Genomic DNA, 20,682 nt, shown 5'->3' on the forward strand with positions numbered 1-20,682 from the left:
ACCCTTAAGATCAGGAACAAGGCAGGGGTGCCCCCTTTCACCACTCTTATTTAACATAGTCCTGGAAGTCCTAGCAACAGCAATCAGACAAGAAGAAGAAATAAAAGGCATTCAAGTTGGAAAAGAAGAAGTAAAACTATCATTATTTGCAGATGATATGATATTGTATATAGAAAACCCTAAAGTCTCAATCAAAAAACTACTGGACCTGATAAATAAATTCAGCAAAGTGGCAGGATATAAAATCAATACTCAGAAATCAGAAGCATTTTTATACACCAACAATGAATAGTCAGAAAGAGAAATTAAGGAAACAATCCCCTTCACAATTACAACCAAAAAAATAAAGTACCTAGGAGTAAACTTAACCAAGGAGACTAAAGACTTGTACTCGGAAAATTACAAAACATTGATAAAAGAAATCAAGGAAGATACAAACAAGTGGAAGCATATACCATGCTCATGGTTAGGAAGAATAAACATCATTAAAATGTCTATATTACCCAAAGCAATCTATAAATTCAATGCAATACCAATTAAAATACCAATGACGTACTTCAAAGATATAGAACACATATTCCAAAAATTTATATGGAACCAAAAGAGGACACAAATAGCCTCAGCAATCTTAAAAAAGAAGAATAAAGTGGGAGGTATCACACTTCCTGATATCAAGTTATACTACAAGGCCGTTGTACTCAAAACAGCCTGGTACTGGCATAAGAACAGGCATATAGATCAATGGAACAGAACAGAGAACCCAAAAATAAACCCACAGTTCTATGGACAACTGATATTTGACAAAGGAGGTAAGGAAATACAATGGAGTAAAGACAGCCTCTTTAACAAATGGTGTTGGGAAAATTGGACAGCTACCTGCAAAAAAATGAAACTAGATCACCAGCTTACACCACTCACAAAAATAAACTCAAAATGGATAAAAGACTTGAATGTAGGCCGTGAAACCATAAGCATCTTAGAAGAAAACATAGGCAGTAAGCTCTCGGACATCTCTCGGAGCAATATATTTGCTGATTTATCTCCACGGGGAAGTGAAATAAAAGACAGGATAAACAAATGGGACTATATCAAATTAAAAAGCTTTTGCACAGCTAAAGACAACAAGAACAGAATAAAAAGACAAACTACAAAATGGGAGAACATATTTGACAATACGTCTGATAAGGGGTTAATAACCAAAATTTATAAAGAACTTGTAAAACTCAACACCAGGAAGACAAACAACCCAATCCAAAAATGGGCAAAAGAGATGAATAGACACTTCTCCAAAGAGGACATACAGATGGCCAATAGGCATATGAAAAAATGCTCAACATCACTAATCATTAGAGAAATGCAAATTAAAACCACAATGAGATATCACCTCACACCAGCCAGAATGGCGCTTATCAACAAAACAACACAGAATAAGTGCTGGCGAGGAGGTGAAGAAAAGGGAACCCTCCTGTACTGCTGGTGGGAATGCAGACTGATGCAGCCACTGTGGAAAACAGTTTGGAGATTCCTCAAAAAACTGAAAATCGAACTGCCTTTTGACCCAGCTATCCCACTTTTAGGAATATACCCCAAGGACACCATAGAACGGCTTGAAAAGGAGAAATGCACCCGCATGTTTGTGGCAGCATTGTTCACAATAGCGAAGATCTGGAAACAGCCCAAGTGTCCGTCAGAGGACGAGTGGATTAAAAAGCTTTGGTACATATATACTATGGAATACTACTCAGCCATAAGAAATGATGACATCGGACCATTTACAATAACATGGATGGACCTTGACAACATTATACGGAGTGAAATGAGTAAATCAGAAAAAAAACTTAGATGAATCCATACATAGAAGGGACATAAAAATGAGACTCAGAGACATGAACAAGAATGTGATGGCAACAGGGGCGGGGGGTTGGGGGAGGGGGGATGGGGTGAAGAAGGAGAGATGGGTTAGGGGAGGGGAGGGGCACAAAGAAAACCAGACAGAAGGTGACAGAAGACAATTTAACTTTGCAGGAGGGATATACAGCACAATCAAATGTCAAAATAATCTAGAGATATTTTCTCTCAACATATGTACCCTGATTTATCAATGTCACTGCATTAAATTTAATAAAAAAAAAAAAAGAAAGAAAATTTAAAAAAAAACACTTTTTCTTCTAAAGCAATAGGATAAATGAGTGTTGGGCAGATAAAATATATTATGCTCACTTTGTTAAAGATGGCACTGCACACCTGGAAGCCCATCGCCCAGGTGATATTAATGTGTGTTGGGGGCAGGCTGTGGGCAGGCAGGATCCTTCTAGCCTGGCACTTGGTTTTAGGACTAAGCCTTTCCCACCCTTTTTGATGTGGGGTGGTACAATCCCATCATGCCCCAGATAAGTGACTTTGTATTAGAGATTTCCCTATTTTGTATATTGGATTAAAGGTTTTGATTTCTGCATTATAAAGTGGGGTAGACCGGGAGCTTGCTCTCTCAGTGTCTGAGTTGAGCATTAGAGGAGAGAGCAGAAAAGGAGAGCAGAGAAAGGCCACGTGGAGAAGACCAGGAGAAGCAGCCAAGATGGTGGAGTGCTGAGTGAGAAGCCAGTTTGTGCAGAGTTTGTGTAGGGAGAAGGAAGGAGATGGGGAACAGAGGTGAATGAGACTGGTGAGGTTAGAAACCTTTGATTCTAGGAAATTTGGATAAGTCAGTAGCTTTGTGAGCACTGAATGAGTGGGTTTTGGAGCCCAGTGTGTGTTTTTACTTGCCAGCCAGGTGCAAGCTAGGATTAGAGATGATGGCCCACCAGTTTTTCGCTCCGTTGTTTCTTTACCGACTGTCCGAATCCAATGCGAACCTGCATGGCCCAGGCGGCTGTGATGATGGCCCTGGCTACTGGCTTCACAATGAGAAAAAGAGAAAACCTAAGGATTCTTTGTCTAAATTCTAATTTTGAAATTAAACTGCTCATTTTTCAAATCTGTAATCAATTCACTAGAAAAACATTAGCAAATATTATGTATCTCACTCCACTAACTATAGGTATAACAAAAAATAAAACAAGCAAAATGAAAATTTCCTTTCCTCTAAGAACAAATGGTTTAATTGGGGACATAAGTTAAAGATTTTTTAGGCCTGACTTCTGGTGGCACAGTGGATAAAGCGTTGACCTGGAACGCTGAGGTCACCAGTTTGAAACCCTGGGCTTGCCCAGTCAAGGCACATATGGGAGTTGATGCTTCCTGCTCCTCCCCCTCCTCTCTCTCCCCCATTATCTAAAATGAATAAATAAAATCTTAAAAAAAAAACAGATTTTTTAAAATCTCATATATAAGAAATGTTATTCAAATTAGTCATAAGTCAGACAAAAGAAAATTAAACTTACATAACTCTTATATGCTATAATAAAAAGACAAGTAATCAATTTTTCTTACAAGTCAATAATATAAAGATAAATAATCCAATTTTAAAATGGGCAAAGGATTAAACTAGATATTTCTCTAAAAAATATATATAAATGGCCAATAAGGGCATAAAACATACTCAAATCATTAGTCATTAGGGAAATGCAAATCAAAACCACAATATGCCACCTCCCGCACCCCAGGACGGTTATCAAAAAGACAAAAAATAGTAAGTGTTGCAAAGATGTAGAGAAATTGGACACTTTAGGCTTTGTCAGTTGTTATAGTGCTTCTGCCTTATAAAACAGTTCCACAAAAAATAAAACATAATTATGATATTATCTACAGTTTGAATCCCAGGTATATACCTAAGAGAAATGAAAACATTGATCCAAAAAAAGGACTTGCACACTGATGTTCATAGCAGCCTTATTCTTATGCTCATTATTTTTATGCTTCCATTTAGCACATTACTATACTAATTATTTTTATTCTTAGCCAAAAAGTGCCCATCACCCAATAAATGGATTAAAAAAATGTGGCAAGTCCATAAAATAAAATACTCAGCCATAAGAAAAGTAAAATATTGATATATGCTACATGAAAAACATTACCTCAAGGGAAAGAAGCCAGGCACAAAAGGACAAATATTGTATGATTCCAGTTATATGTAAGGTCCAAATAGGCAAATCCATAGAGACACGAAGTAAATTAGTGGTTGCCTAGAGCTGGGATGATTGGAGGGCAGTGGAATGACTGCTAATCGGGGTGAGGTAAATAGTCTGAATTGACTGTGGTGATGGTTGCATAACTCTCTGACTATACTAAATCATTAAATTGTATACTTTAAATGAATGAATTATATGATATGTGAACTATATCTCAATAAACATGACGTTTTTAAATTTACTTTTTAAAAATTATTTTAAAACGTGAACTTTGAGGAAAATTAAATAACATGGGGAAAATATATGTTGAGAAACAAATCTGAAAGCTCTATACCCCCTCTTCTAGCATGTGTGGTCATTTCTCTCTCATAGGGAGATAAGAAAAAAAAAAAGAGAATGCCCTGAATTAACCAGACCTAAAGGGTTCAGAGAAAGAACTTTGTAAAGATATAAAAATCATAGAGGAAAGCTGAAGTCTAGTAAACCAAAAAGAGAAGTATGAAAGGGTCAATACAAACCAGTAATCTGAGATCCTGGTAGCAACAGAAAGAGCAATGGGCTCTGTATAAACAGTTTCAATGAATTACTACCTATAGTTAATTTTTATGTATCATCTATTGTAGAAATCGGTGTATCTGCTGAATTTAAAAAGTCAAAAAATGAAGTGGAGCTACTCAGCCTATTCCACATCAAATTCATCAACTTTCCCAAGTCATATTTCCTTTAGCTGCTCTTAATGTGTGGGAGAGGTACTCAAAAAAGTTATTTTTCTCTAAACTTTAATGCTAGTCACTTCTCCTTGCTCTTTTTCCCATCCCTGAGCTCCCAATATTAACATATTTCTTCACTCCATTTACTAGCTCTCTTTGTTCATAGCAGCTATTAAAAATTCTGCAGCATTCCCACATTCCTTCTCATATTTTTATTTCTAATCATCTGCATTTGAACAGCTAAGACTATAAAGGATATACAGAATAAGAGTCAATTTCCTGACATTATCTAAAATTAAGGATCAAGCATTAAGACAAAAGACAAAAATACCATCAGAGAAGCCATTTTTTTCCACATGCATTTTTTCTCCTTGCCTAGAGAAATCTCTCATGATAAGGGAGCAACAAGAAAAGAATAAGATCTAGATATGTGTGCTTGAGAATGGGCCCTGAGAGTTACACACTTCCTCATCCTACGACTAAGTGCTAAATTTAGGAGTGATGATACCAGATGGGTTTGTGACGCAGAAAGAAAACCTATTCCTCCTTTCCTAGGCGGCAGTTAGGAAAGTGGCAAACCACATGGTTCACCGAGCCTTCATCCAAGTCCAGCATAAGGCAGGAGCAGTAGAGTGGTAATGATTGTAAGAACTTTCAAATAGAACTAAGAAAATTCTATATTTTTATCACCTGATCACTAAATCTCCACCTCAGTGACCTATAGACACATGTTGAAAGTTTAGCTAAAAAATCCATATTACCGCCTCAGCATCCATCTTGTGTGGCCAGAGAAAACCCAAGTACATATGATCTCACTTATATGTGGCATCTAAATGAACAAACCAAATTAAAACAGACCCATAGACACAAAAAGCGAACCGGTGCTTGCCAGAGGTGAGGGGGTGTTGGAAGACTAGGTGAAAGAGGTGACAGAAGTAAGAAGTACAAATTGGCAGTTACAAAATAGTCAATGGGGATGTAAAATACAGCATAGGAAATACAGTCAATAATTTTGTGGTAACTATGTATGAAGCCAGGTAGGCACTAAAAATATTGGGGGGGGATACTTTGTAAAGTGTATGATTGTCTAATCACTATGCTATATACCTAAAACTAATACAAAATAATACTGAGTGTAAACTGTAATTGAAAAAGTAAAATAAAAGTTAAAGCTTATTGGCTTAAGTAAAACAGATGTCTTTTGAGTTGATATTAAATATAATATTATATTTACATTTTATCCCATTTTGTTTTTTTATTTTTAAGCAAGAGAGAGAGAGAAAGAAAGAGTCAGGGATACACAGACAGGAAGGGAGAGAGATGAAGAAGCATCAACTCATAGTTGTGGCACTTTAGTTGTTTATTGATTGTTTTTTTATGTGCCTTGACCAGGGGGCTCCAGCTGAGCCAGTGACTCCTTGAGTAATCCAGAGACTTTGGGCTCAAGCCAGCAACCTTTGAGCTCAAGTCAGTGACTATGGGTCATGTCTGTGATACCACGCTCAAGCTGGCAACCCTGTAGTCAAGCTGGTGAGCCTGTGCTCAAGCCAGATGAGCCCGTACTCAAGATAGTGACCTCGGGGTTTCAAACCTGTGTCCTCAGCATGCCACGTCAATGCTCTATCCACTGTGCCACCGCCTGATTAGGCACGTTTTATTTAGTTTTTACAAAAATAAGTCCATGTTAAAAATTGACTTTGATGTTTATGAAATATTTTTCTAGAAATTTTGTGTCTTATATATATTTTCCAGTAAAAAAGTCAGTGTTTCTAGATGTTAAAAAATGTCTTCATAAATCTGTCAAACTAAAGAATGCTAATTGCTTACATCTTAGGTTTCATCTGAAATTGAGGTTTTAAGGGTCAAAATCTCAATATGAGTAGGAATAATGTTGCAGTGTTTCAGAAGAACTCGAAAATCTCAAAAGATTTGAAATTGCATGGGAAGCATTATAGAATAAATGATGAAAAACTTGTAGCGTATATTGTATGGGTAAACAAACAATGGTTGTAAATTAAATGAATAGTCAGGGCTAGAGAAAGCCCAGGATGGTCAACTGGTTCTTCCCTGCTGCCCGGTATCATCATAAAACTGGGCTAGATAAAGAAATTTATGAGCTGAAATTATTGAAAAGAGTTATTTTACACTGTTCCTAAGGTTTCATAGTCACTTCAAGAAAACTCCAAATAGGTCAGCTTTCTTCCACAACGAGTTTCCAGAAGACAAAAGACTTTAGAGTTCATTAACTGCCACCTGGAGATTTTGTTTATTGGAAAGAACATCAAATAAAAGCCACTCACCAACCTCAATGGAAGGGAATTTATCAGGTGTCTAACCATGAATGAACATCTACCCCTGCCTTCAGACATCAAACTCTCAAGAATGGGAAGATGCCAACACCAGAGGTAGGCAGCTGTCCCAAAGCATCAACAAGGCCTGTATATCTACAAATTGATATTGAATTCAGAATCCATTTATTGGATTATCTTTACCTCTCTGATGATGATATTAGTCATAATAATAGTTATATTTATTGTTCTTTGAATTTTTCTTGAAAAAGTCAATTTGTCAAACTCATACAGAAAGAAACAGATGATCTAAATAGGCCTATAACTATTAAAGAAATTAAATCAGTAATTAACAACCTTCCAAAACCAGGGCCACATGGGATCATTGATGAATTCTACCCAATATCAAAGGAAGAAATTTATAATCTCTTTCAGAGGATACCATTCCAAAACCAGGGCCACATGGGATCATTGATGAATTCTACCCAATATCAAAGGAAGAAATTTACAATCTCTTTCAGAGGATACCAGCGTTACCCCCACAATACCAAAATCAAATAAAGACATTTCAAGTAGACTACATAGCAGTATCTCTCATGATTCTAAATTAACAGTTTTTATTCTATATATTTGAGATGTATACTTGTTATTCTATGAAAATTATTATACTATTATTGTAATTTTTCTAATATTTCTGTAAAGAATATTTTCATTGCTCATTAATATTCAGGGGAAGACTAAAAAAATCAAATGCAGAGAAAACTGAATAAAATAGTTACTGATTTTTCAATTTAAAATCATTTATCCTTACCCTAGTAGATCCATTTTTAAATGTTATCCTATAATATGCAAGTTTTTAAATTTAAAATATAATATTATATTAAAGGGAAAACTTCAGGGTTTTATTTGCCTACAAGTTCCAAACATAGCTACAAAAATATATATATTTAATTCAAAGTTGGGGTTTTTTTTTCAGTATTTTCCCACAAGGATATATTATAAACAAATTAGGTACAAAATCCCAAAAATGTTTCATATAGGCAAAATGTAAAACCGTGTGCACTGCAAGACAATCGAGTCTTCAAGAATGATCTCCCCTACTTTTCTACTTCTACTTCTATAAAACAAAAAGGGGTTAGTCTGTAAACTATCAATAGAGCATTAGTCTTTACTGAAGACTATTTTTGACAACTTGTATTAGTTTCCTGTGACTGTACTAATAAATTACCACAAATGATGGCTTAAAGCAACAGAAATTTATTCTCTCAGGTTTTATATGAATAAATATACATTAAATTTTCAGAACAAGGGAGATAAAACTCTTACTAGTCTTACTAGGTACTAATCAGATTATGCCAAGAATATTGTTTAGTTCTTGTATCACATGGTTTTCAAAAAGAGAAATTCACAAACTAAAGAAGATCCCTTGAAAACTTCAAAGAAAAATAAGTTACCATGAAGTTAAATAACATTAATCCTTACTAGAAAAAAGGAGATTGAAAAAAATGTCATAGAAAAAGAAAGAATAAGTATGCAGCAGGAAGGCAAATTTAAGTAAGTTTGAAAAGGAAATTGTAGGATACAGTTGCCCGCTACTGAAACAAAAACCCTAGCAGGGGTCCCCAAACTTTTTACACAGGGGGCCAGTTCACTGTCCCTCAGACTGTTAGAGGGCCGGACTATAAAAAAAACTATGAACAAATCCCTATGCACACTGCACATATCTTATTTTAAAGTAAAAAAACAAAACGGGAACAAATACAATATTTAAAATAAAGAACAAGTAAATTTAAATCAACAAACTGACCAGTATTTCAATGGGAACTATGCTCCTCTCACTGACCACCAATGAAAGAAGTGCTCCTTCTGGAAGTGCAGCGGGGGCCGGATAAATGGCCTCAGGGGGCCGCATGCGGCCCGCGGGCCGTAGTTTGGGGACCCCTGCCCTAGGGTTCGGGAGTTCTTCATCACAAGAGGTATTCAAGTGAGACAGTGATCATTTAAAAGAAATTTTAAGTATAGTTTCTTCCACAATATTCAATGAGTGACAACTAGCTATAGTAGATCTAAGAGTACTTTAACCCTGTCATAACATTCAATAATCTTTAAATCTAGAAAGTAGATGAAATAGCTACTTTTCAACTTACCTTTTTTTTCTCCTCTAATATTATTATTTCATAATATCGTGGAAGGTGTAAGCAATAATTTTTCTGTCGATCTTTCTTGATGTTAATATTTTCACAAAATGGTGGCTTTTTCCTTTAAAAAATTAAAAAAGAATTGAGGAATTCTCCATTTCAAATACATAAATATTTATATAAGCCAACAGGATATTTTTACACCAACAATTTTTGCTTAAAAGATATGTAATAAGATTATCTAGGTGTGTTAGGCCAACATATTCTAAATTTTGTAAAATTTATTTATTTATTTTGGTAAGTAGTTCTGCATTTTCCAAGTCAGAACATTATAGTAAATCTATTCCAATAATGACTCCAAAAAGAAAAAAGGATGTGGGATTTACATCATGAGTTTAAATAAAAAGCTACCAAAAAAGTTTCCTGTATATTCATTTTGCTAAAGAGTCTTCCAAATTTCAAATCTCTTAATACTTCAGTTATTACTAAAATAATAAGAGAAAATAGTCCTATGCTATTTATGTCATAAAGCAATCAAGAAAACAGCATAAAGATGTTTGAAAATAAAAGGGAAGTTTATTATTATTGAAATTTATACAACCTCAAGAAAGAATACCTAAAAAACATTAATTAAGAGCCCAAGCTTTGGAGTCAGACAGTCTGATGATAATCCATTGTTATCTATTAGCTGTGTGGCCTTAAACAAGTCACCTAATTTCTCTAAGCTTCAGATTAGATTCCTCACCTAACTAGAAATAGTAATAAACAAGTCTCAAAGTTTCAAAGTTGTAATGATTAAAGTAGGTAATAATATACATGAAATGTTTAGTGCCTTACATACTTGTAATAAGTATACAATAACTGTTAGCTATTATTATTACAAGTATTATATTATAGGCTGCACTGACTATACTGCTATTTTTTTTCCTTTTTCTTTCAAGTGAGACAGTGAGGAGAGATAGTGAGATGAACTCCCACATAAGCCCCAACTGGGATCCACCCAGCAAACCCCGTCTGAGACCTAAGCTTGAACCAACTGAACCATCCTCAGTACTCAGGGCTGATGTCTAACCTAAGTCTAAGTCTAACCAATCAAGCCACTAACTGCAGGAGGGGGAAAGGGAGTGACGGCGAAGAGGGAAGAGAAAAAAGCAGAAGGTCTCTTCTCATGTGTGCCCCGACTGGGGATGTCCGCACATGAGGCCAACACTCTATCCACTGAGCCAGCTGGCCAGGGCCAATATTTTTCTATTTCTTAAACAGAATTTTTTAAAAATCTCATATAAAACATTTCTACCAAAAGCAGATAATAAAAATATATAAAAACAAATGATTAAGATACATAATTACAATTATTTTCTTTGACAATGCTATAATGTAAGTATGCATTAAACTTAATCAATTCAACGTTAAATGCTGACTTCACTGATTTTTTTTACACAAAATTCAATATCTGAATTTGTTTTCAAACCTCAAATAGTTTTATAACTAACAAGTGTATATTTGAAGTATCAGAAGAGCATCTCCACCTTATACTGCATCAAATCTCCCAGAAATGTGTGACTTGTCTCAATATAACAAAAGATTTAAAAAAAGAGAAAAAAAGGTAGAAAATTTCAGCTGCCAGAAGGAAAACCAAGACAATTTCATATAAAAGATACAGTGAAGGCAGCAAAATTAATGTAAATGGTAGTAACTGTAGTCCAGAATGCAATTAGTATGGATATATTCCTAGAAGCAAAAGTAAAACTACAAATAGAAGAGAATAGGAGAAATAACAAAGATCAAAGCAAAAGCAACATTATAAAACAGGAGAAAAATGGGAGTGGGACAGGACTAGAGAAGTAAAGAGAGCTGTTATAAAAAATACTATTACAGCCTGGTCAGGGGGTGGCACTGTGGTTAGAGCGTTGACCTGGCATACCGAGGACTCAGGTTCAAAACCCTAAGGTCGCAGGCTTGAGCACAGGCTTACCAGCTTAAGCACAGGGTTTCCGACTTGAGTGTCATGTCACAGACATGACCCATGGTCGCTGGCTTGAACCCCAGGTCACTGCACCAGCTGAAGTCCCCCTCAAAGCGAGTATGAGAAAACAATAAATGAACAACTAAAGTGCCTCAATGAGTTGATGCTTCTCATCTCTCTCCCTTCCTGTCTGTCCCTCAATCTAGCTCTCTCTCTTGCTAGAAAGAAAAAAAGAATACTATTACATAAAATCAGAGCAACATGACCAGATAGAGTCCTGGTTATACTTGATACTTAGAAGCATAGTTGAATGGATGGAAAACAATTGTCATAGACCTACATACTGTAAAGAAGGTTAATTTTACTTTTCGTCAATTGAGCCTCAATAAAAGTGGCAAGCAGGCAAGCAGATAAAGAGATAGATATGTATGCAAACCAACCAAATTGGAAGAAGATGAGGATAATATTAGAATACTGAATAATAAATAAGAATAAAATGAGTTAAAGCATTTGATAGACTTTTTTTGGAAGAAGACAAAGATATTAAGTTTAGATCCCACTAGGCTCAATATACATGTTAAAGTTCTAGTGCAAGAACTAAAAGAATAAAAATACAAAGTATATATCCCATATCTAGAAAGTGAAAATGACAATAGAGTATAAATTCTCCAAAACAAGGACCATGTTTTATTCTTTTTATTCTCAGTTACTAAGTTCAGCACCAGCACATAGCAAGAATTCAATGTTTGTTCAGTGAATAAACAGCAGCCAGGTGTCCAACAAGAGTCTAAGCTATATCCACTAACTGGTATAAAGATGTATCTGAATCTGTCTAGCAAACTAATTTGATAGGTAATCATTGTGGGATTTCTTGTGAGAAAACTCATTCATGAGAAAAAGAATCAACAGATAACCTGAACCCTGTTAAAAAAATAATGATGAAAAAGAATGATAGATTATGAGGATAACATAGTATTTGTAACTCAGTTTTGTCTTCCATGGACCCTTGTCTAAGGTCTTACTGTAAAAGTAGGAGAAAATAAAGACATTTATTTTACCAGAAATTTATTTCCTAGTTAAATTTCATTAATATTACCTTCAACCTACTATTATGGCTCTGATTCACACTGAGAATGCCTTTTAAATCTCCCATGCATTCAGAAGAATGAACACCAGAGCCAGGGACAAAACGAAGATTTCTGGGTCAACTTCTTCTATATTTTCTCTGATCTTTTGTCTGTTTTATAGTTAAAGACAGTATGTTTTAGCACTTAGATACATGGGCTGACGAATTGAACAGGCCTTAGTTAAAGTGTAGCTCTGCCACTTAACAGTGACACCATCTTAAATATGTTATTTATTGTCTTTGACCTACTTCTTGGAGTTTCTATACTGGTTTTTCCTTAATAACAGCATTGGCTGGTCTAAATTATTAGAATACTTCATAATCAAAAACTATATTAAAAGCATACTATTTTTTTTACTTACTGGACTATATCATACTGTCCAGGACCAGGCCCTGACTTTAGAGGTAATTCTAATCTTCTCAAAGACATGCCAAAATGTATTCCCTTGTATTTTAAAGTTGCACTGGAAAAATTCTATTTAAAAAAAAATGAAGATGAGACATAGTTTAAATAAGTCATGAAACAATTTTTAACTTTAAGTCTAAAGCGAAAGCAAGGATAACTTTAATCAAGGCGGTTTCATTGGTAAATGATAGATCTCAAAGTTATTACTGCTGTGCTCATCCCACACCTGGGTCAGCCAGAGAACAGCCTCTCCTTTTATCCTGAACTCAACCAATACGAGAGGGTTTGCTTGCTCTTGGCAGTACAAGGAGCAATCTAAAACCTTAAGAACAAAGAAAATGAATTATTTATCATGTAAAAAATGGAGGAGGCAGAATTGTATGGTTTAAGGAATAGGAAAATCTATTTAAAATGATTTTAATTAAATAAAAATTACAGTAATTTTAAAAAATTAAAATTCAGCCTGGCCAGGTGGTGGTGTAGTAGATAAAGTGTCAAATTGGGACACAGAGGACCCAGGTGCGAAACCCCGAGGTCGCCTCCTTGAGCGCAGGCTCATCTGGTTTGAGCACAGCTCACCAGCTTGAACAAGGGGTCACTTGGTCTGCTGTAGCTACCCGGTAAAGGCACATATGAGAAAGCAATCAATGAGCAACTAAGGAGACTAAGGAGCCGCAATAAAGAATTGATGCTTCTCATCTCTCTCCCTTCCTGTCTGTCTATCTGCCTCTCTCTCTGTCTCTGTTACAAAAAAAAAAGAAATTAAAACTCAATTATCAACAAATATTTAAAAAGCTTCTATGTACTTGGTATTAAAAATTATAATATATACATGTAAAGTTTTCAAAGATAAATATACGGCAATAAATTAAATACCACATCCATTTCATTTTATTATTAATGCCTGAGGTCACAATCAGTCTTTTTTTAAATTTTTTTATTTATTCATTTTTAGAGAGGAGAGGGAGAGACAGAGAGAGAGAGGGAAAGAGGAGAGATAGATAAAGAGAAGGGGGGGAGGAGCTGGAAGCATCAACTCCCATATGTGCCTTGACCAGGCAAGCCCAGGGTTTCGAACTGGCAACCTCAGCATTTCCAGGTTGATGCTTTATCCACTGCACCACCACAGGTCAGGCACAATCAGTCTTTTAATGCCAAAGAAATTATCTGTGACATAAGAATTCAACAATCATCCTTCCTTTACATCCACTAATAGATATAAAAATCATGACATTAAAAAGTTCACTTTAGAGAAGTTAAAACACCTGGTTTCAATTAAAAACTAATAATTAACAAAGTACAATAGAAGCTTTCCTTAGAAGAATTCTCTTCAGTTGACCCAATAACTTCATTTTATTTTATTTAGAAAATTAACAGGTGACATTGATCAATAAGAGGACATAGGTTTCAGGTGAACATTTCCCATTCAATTGGCTGCCTATGTTTTGTTGTCAGTTTCTTTTCTACGCAGAAGATTTTTAGTTTGATATAGTCTCATTCATTTATTTTTGCCTTTCCTTGCCTTGCCTTTGGGGTCAAAATTCATAAATTATTCTCTGTGGTCAAGTTCCATGAGGTTAGTATCTATGTTTTCTTCTATGTAATTTATTGTTTCAGATCTTATATTCAGGTCATTGATCCATTTGAATTAATTTTTGTGGGAGACAGGCTGTAAACTGACAAAGTTCCTTGTAGTCTAAGGGTTAAGCCAATGGCTAACCCTTTCCCACACCCTCTTTTTGTTTTTTACTCCTTGAGGCTATTTACATACCCTTCCTCTTACTCCTTGTTTGTGGAACTGCTAGTTATAATGTTACGCATGATAAAAGGTGATGTACTTTTTTTTTTAATTTTTTTATTTATTCATTTTAGAGAGGAGAGGGAGAGGCAGAGAGGGAGAGAGAGAGGAGAGACAGAGAGAGAGAAGGGGGAGGAGCTGGAAGCATCAACTCCCATATGTGCCTTGACCAGGCAAGCCCAGGGTTTTGAACCGGCGACCTCAGCATTTCCAGGTCGACGCTTTATCCACTGCGCCACCACAGGTCAGGCAGGTCATGTACTTTTGAGAAAGGTCCTATTTATGCCCCAGATATGTGTTTTTGTATCCGAGACTTACTTGTTTTGCAAATGACTTTGTTTTCTGCACTATATATATAATAAAGCTGACCAGGGGTTTTCTCCACTCTTGTAGGCCACCAGCTTACAGGAGACCTCCCAATCCCATTTTTTTTCTCCCTGTTTATTTCTTCATTCCCCACTGTTCTCCCTCAGGACTTGGACAATTATAAGTCATGTTGGTTCGTGGCAAATTTTTGTGCAAGGGCAAACTATAGTCAAGTTTCATTCTTTTGCATGTGGTTTTCCAACTTTCCCAGCACTATTTATTGAAGAGGTTTTCTTTTCTCCATTGTGTGTTTTTGGCTCCTTTGTCAAAGATGATTTGTCCATATATATGTGATTTTATTTCTGGGCTCTTAATTCTGTTCCATTGGTCTGTATGTCTGTTTTTCTGCCAATACAGTTTGAAGTCAGGTAGTGTGACACCTCCAGTTTCATTCTTTTTCCTCAGGATCTCTTAGGCTATTCGGGATTTTTATGGTTCATACAAACTTGGTAATTTTTTGTTCTATTTTTTTTTAAATGACATTGGGATTTTTGATGGTGATTGCATTAAATTTGTATATTGCTTTAGGTAAAAGGGCCATTTCAACTATGTTGATTCTTCTAATCCATGAACATGGAATATTTTTCCATTTCACTGTGTCTTTTTCTATTTCTTTCAATAATGTTTTGCAGTTTTGGGTATATAGGTTCTTCACAGCCTTTGTTAAGTTTATTTCTAGGTATTTTATATTTTTTGTTGGAATTGTAAAAAGAATTGTTTTTCTGAGTTCATTTTCCAAAGTTTCATCATTGGCATATAGTAAAGCAGTAGACTTTTGAATACTGATTTTGTATCCTGCTACTTTACTGTATTGGGAGGGGGTTAGGGGGAGGGGGGCAAAAGGAAGTATAATGGGGAACACATGGTTGGGGGTGAGGGTGTTATACTGAGTGGGAGACTTGAATCCATGCAAACACAATAAGTTAAAATTAATTTTTTAAAACTTATAAAAAAAAGAATAAACTTTCACCAGCAATTAAAAAAAAAAAACACTATTAAACATCAGCACTACTTATAGACCTCTCTAATAGAGAATAAGAAAGAAAGAAGAGCATTAGCCTCCCAACTTCCCTCAGCTCAGCACACAGCTTTAACTATAACCAAGTACTTTGGTGGAAATGCCCAGCAAAGATGACCATCTGGCAAGAGAGACATGTCTGGTGGAGCAGGAGCTGTCCCAACAGAAACAGATTTGTTAAATCAGCAGCTTGGCTGAGACAGTCTCTGTGGGTGTCTAGAAACACCTGGAAAGGGGAACTTTACAGAAAGCTGGAAGTCCTCTACATCAATAGGAGGAAAGAACACACATATATTTGAGTTATTAACATAACTGTGACTCTCTTCATATTACAATCCAATGAAGCCTGGGAAAATCTGTCACATAAATAAAAAGAATTAACCTTATTTCTACTAGGAATATTTCTAGCACTGTAAGTGGTCTCAGTGTGCTTAGATTATTGATATGCAGATTCTTTCAAATGAATTGTAATACATAGAGTAGAAAGGTATTTTCCCCTCTTCACTATGGACATTTAGCTTTAACCCACTATGACGCTACAACACTAGAAAACACTATCTGTAGTAGTGTTATTAGTAGGACTATTAGTAGTGGCATTACTATTACAAGTAGGATATCTAGTTGAAACATGATTCTCAGCTTAGACCCTTGTCAGTCCTAGAAAGAACAGAACTATGACTAAAAATTGAAAGGTCTATCCCCGTGATGGCAAACCTTTTTATAAAAACTGCCCACTTTTGCAGTGCTGGTCAACCTGGTCCCTTCCACCCACTAGTGGGGGTTCCAGCTTTCACAGTGGAATGGTAGCAGAGCAACCAAAAGGTGTGGTGATTGGCCCACCAGGAAAGCTGGACCGCCCACTAGTGGGAAGGAGGGACCAGGTTGACCAGCACTGCAAAAGTGGGCGGTTTTTATAAAAAGGTTCACCATCACAGGTCTATCCCATCAATCTCTAGAGCACATAGAATATGTGTTCAGCCTGACACGTCCAGCAGGACAGCAGATGGTAAAGAAAAGTACTGAAAGACACCATGGCATCCACTAGAGTAGCTGAAAAGCAGCCTGGTCCTTTGGGTCAGTGGTAACTCAAAGACTTTTGCTCCCTACAGAGCTTCAGGAAAAGAATGTCTAGCCACACAATACTTTCTTTTGTTAAAGTATGACCATTTCTCAAATGATATTATATAACATAACCATGAACAGTTTTGATAACAGAAAGAACAAAATTTCTCATTTGTGTTTTACTTTATTTTTACTTAGAAATGAATCATTTCATAATTGTACTGAATTTAGGCATAATCACTAATGAAATACACAAGTGTAGAACTTTGTTCTAACATAATATAGTCGTATTAGATATATTATTTTATATAATTCAGGCAGAAGCACATATAGTATATTAATTTACTAGAGCCTATAGATTTGTTTTAAAACAGTATTTTAAAACATTATCATTTTGATAAATCATCTTTCACATCATATTTCTATAGTCTAAAAAATACATGTTAAGGTTTTACATTCTTTTAACACAGCATTTCAAGACACTGAGCAAAATTATGCCCAAGAAGCTTTCTTCAGGTTAATTCACATTGTTGTGAGTCTGTGGTTCAAGTGTTAACAATCCTTAAAGTAATCCAGTAGACAGAAAGATTATGTATACACATATACACACCATTCAAGATATTAGCAGACTCTTTTTCCTGTGTATACACTAAAATTCATTTTATTTAAACTATGAAAATCGACAAACACTTAGCTCATTAACCTCTATAGTACTTAGGGAGATGTTCAATCTAAAATTTAATGTAAAAGCCTTTTAAAAATACAGACCAAAAAATGAAAAATAAATTCTTGCAGTCTTAACTCTAAATTATACTCTTTTTATGTCAAGAAATATTGACAATACCAACTTCAAGGTCATTGTCAACTTAGAAAATCATTAGCAAATAAAATATGACTTAATTAAAGCAAACTCAGCATAGAACTGCATTAGTGTAAGTGAATGTTATAACATAACTTGAAGAAGAATTATTAACTGTCAGTCCCAATGACACTGAAATGAATAAAGTGGTTATGCAACTTTTCCCCCAAGTCATTTCCATAATTAAGTATGGAAATAGAATTTATGAAGAATTGTAAGTCCCAAAGTGCATCAATTTAAACACTAATGGCTGCTTTTCAGTGTCACAGCACACAGGTAGTTCCCAGCATGTTATCATTAGCAAATATGTCAGTGTCGTAATTCCAACTGCAAACTTTGCTTGTGAAATTCAACTCTGAAAAGTAAATATCTAATGATGACTTGAGCTATTCTAGAACAAACAAAAAAGAGAGAGAGAAGCTAAATTTCATAATTCAAATGTTATACAAAATAACGTATTAAAGAAAAATTTTTTATCCCTGGCCTGGTAGCTCAGTTGGCTCCCAATACTCCAAGGTTGCAGGGTCAATACCCGGTCTGGGCACATAGAATCAACCAACAAAGTTGATGTTTCTCTCTCTACCTTCCTTTCTTTCCAAAATCCATAAATAACTAAATAATTTTTTAAAATACCTTCAAAGAAGTTCTCATTACACATTAAATATAGCTGAAACTGGCCCTGGCCGGTTGGCTCAGTGGTAGAGCATCGGCCTGGCGTGCAGAAGTCCCGGGTTCGATTCCCGGCCAGGGCACACAGGAGAAGTGCCCATCTGCTTCTCCACCCTCCCCCTCTCCTTCCTCTCTGTCTCTCTCTTCCCCTCCCGCGGCAAGGCTCCATTGGAGCAAAGATGGCTCAGGCGCTGGGGATGGCTCCTTGGCCTCTGCCCCAGGTGCTAGAGTGGCTCTGGTCGCAACAGAGCGATGCCCCAGAGGGGCAGAGCATCGCCCCCTGGTGGGCGTGCCAGGTGGATCCCAGTCGGGCGCATGCAGGAGTCTGTCTGACTGTCTCTCCCCGTTTCCAGCTTCAGAAAAATACAAAAAAAAAAAAAATTATATATATATATATATATATAGCTGAAACTTATTTATTGGATAGAGTCTTATACAACTTTCCATTTCAGAGTTGCTTCTATATTTAAGCTATATAAGACAACTACAGAAGGTGGTATTCACAAATCCAAGAAATAACCACAATAATTACCCATCCATTAGACTATTTTCTTAATTTTCTATTAATATTCACATCTGAAAACTAAGCTCACATATATTATTATCTCAAAAAGCCACTAAAAAAACCAGCATTATCAGAAATTTGGGTACATTTGGTTTTAACATTAGTATCCTGTCAACTTCACAGTAGTCTGAAAGGAACCTATGGGGTTTTTTTCTGCCAGAAAAACAAGAAAATGAACTACTGAGATTTTTCACCTTATCTGTAGTCCTTTTCTCAAATTCGAGATGAAGATTTCAGAAAATATTACAATTCAATTCAAATTTAACTTTGTGGAATCTTCTTGCATACTAAAAACTTCATCTTTATATATAAATCTATTCTTTTATATAATGTTTTCTTAAATTAGGTCTAGATATTGATTCTAATAAATACAAGTTGAATGGACTCAATAATTACTAAAATAAATCATCAAATAAATTGCATTTATTAAAATTGTGAGATAAATTTTCTTATTTTGGTCTTCTATTAATAATAATTTAGCCAGAGTGAAACCAAATGTTGTGTGTCAAACTAATGTTTATCTATATGCAAAAAGGTTTTATACATCTGGGGAAGCTTGGAGGCATTATTCTGGCCTTGACATTATTTCAAAATAAACAAATAGCATACATAAAAATGTAATTTTAAAGCAATAATAAAATTTTGAGATATGAGTAATAAGAAAATTGTTTAAACCACTATGTATTTTTTTTTTGTTCCTTTCATGTCTCATAATTTTTGTTGAATACTGAACATTTTAAATGATAGAATGTGGAATTCTGGAAATCAGAATCTTGCTTGGCCAAGAGGTTTATGTTTCTTTGATTGTTTAGTGATTTTCCTGGACTAATTTTTAAATTTTATATTAGTCATGTGGGTCTACTGAAGTCTCAGATCAGTTATCTGAGTAGTCAGGTAATGCTTAGACAGAAATACCTTGAACTAATAAAAGTCCATCCTTTGCAAAGGTGCTCAGTGTATGTATTGAAGCACACCTTCAACACTCAAGTAGACAGTTTAAAGTTTACCATAGCCTTCACTTCCAGCCTGTATAGAGTCTCAAGGTCATACAGAGGTAAGAGTTTTGTACCTTCTTTGGTGTGTGTGTGTGACAGAGACAGAGATAGAGAAAAAGAGAGGGATAGGGACAGACAGACAGGAAGCGAGAGAGATGAGAAGCATCAATTCCTCATTGCAGCTCCTTAGTTGTTCATTGATTGCTTTCTCATATGTGCCTTGACTGGGGTGGGAGGATTTTGTACCTTCTTAAGTCTGTTTTTTGCAGTGATGGGTTAGCAATCTGTAACTACTTTCAGAGTTTTATAGGATTAAGAAATAAGTAAATATATTGAGGATAATGGAAGCCAGGTTTCTCACTGTGAAAGAAGGGAGTTAAAACAGAGAAAAAGAAAAACTAGAATAAACCTGTGGTATTGAATTGAAATTGAAGGTATCAATATAAACTTAAAGTTTTAACAGACAGATAAAGAAAAAATAAGTATATATTTCTAACTTGGTCCAGTGAGGGGCCTCAAAGCAATGACAAAGCAGTAGCAGTGCATGTACCTAGTGCACTGACATAGTTTGGAAATACCATTTTCCATTAAGTGGAAGTAGGGCTTCTTGAGGAAGTGGCTGGTTCCAAGGCTGGGGCAGGGAAAACGA

The 20,682-nt window shown here is 35.5% G+C and overlaps 1 protein-coding gene across 1 annotated transcript in view; it reads right to left on the minus strand.

Moving 5' to 3' along the window:
- Nucleotides 1-20,682, minus strand: part of STPG2 (sperm tail PG-rich repeat containing 2) — a 140,473-nt gene that overhangs the window by 89,539 nt on the left and 30,252 nt on the right. The window contains exons 4-5 of the mRNA XM_066386550.1: nucleotides 12,658-12,770; nucleotides 9,213-9,324 (exon numbers count right to left, since the gene is read on the minus strand). Of these exons, the coding sequence (XP_066242647.1) occupies nucleotides 9,213-9,324; nucleotides 12,658-12,770 (225 nt within the window). The remainder of the gene's footprint in view (nucleotides 1-9,212; nucleotides 9,325-12,657; nucleotides 12,771-20,682) is intronic.

Source organism: Saccopteryx leptura, chromosome 5 (genome assembly GCF_036850995.1).
Source record: "Saccopteryx leptura isolate mSacLep1 chromosome 5, mSacLep1_pri_phased_curated, whole genome shotgun sequence".
NCBI lineage: Eukaryota > Metazoa > Chordata > Mammalia > Chiroptera > Emballonuridae > Saccopteryx > Saccopteryx leptura.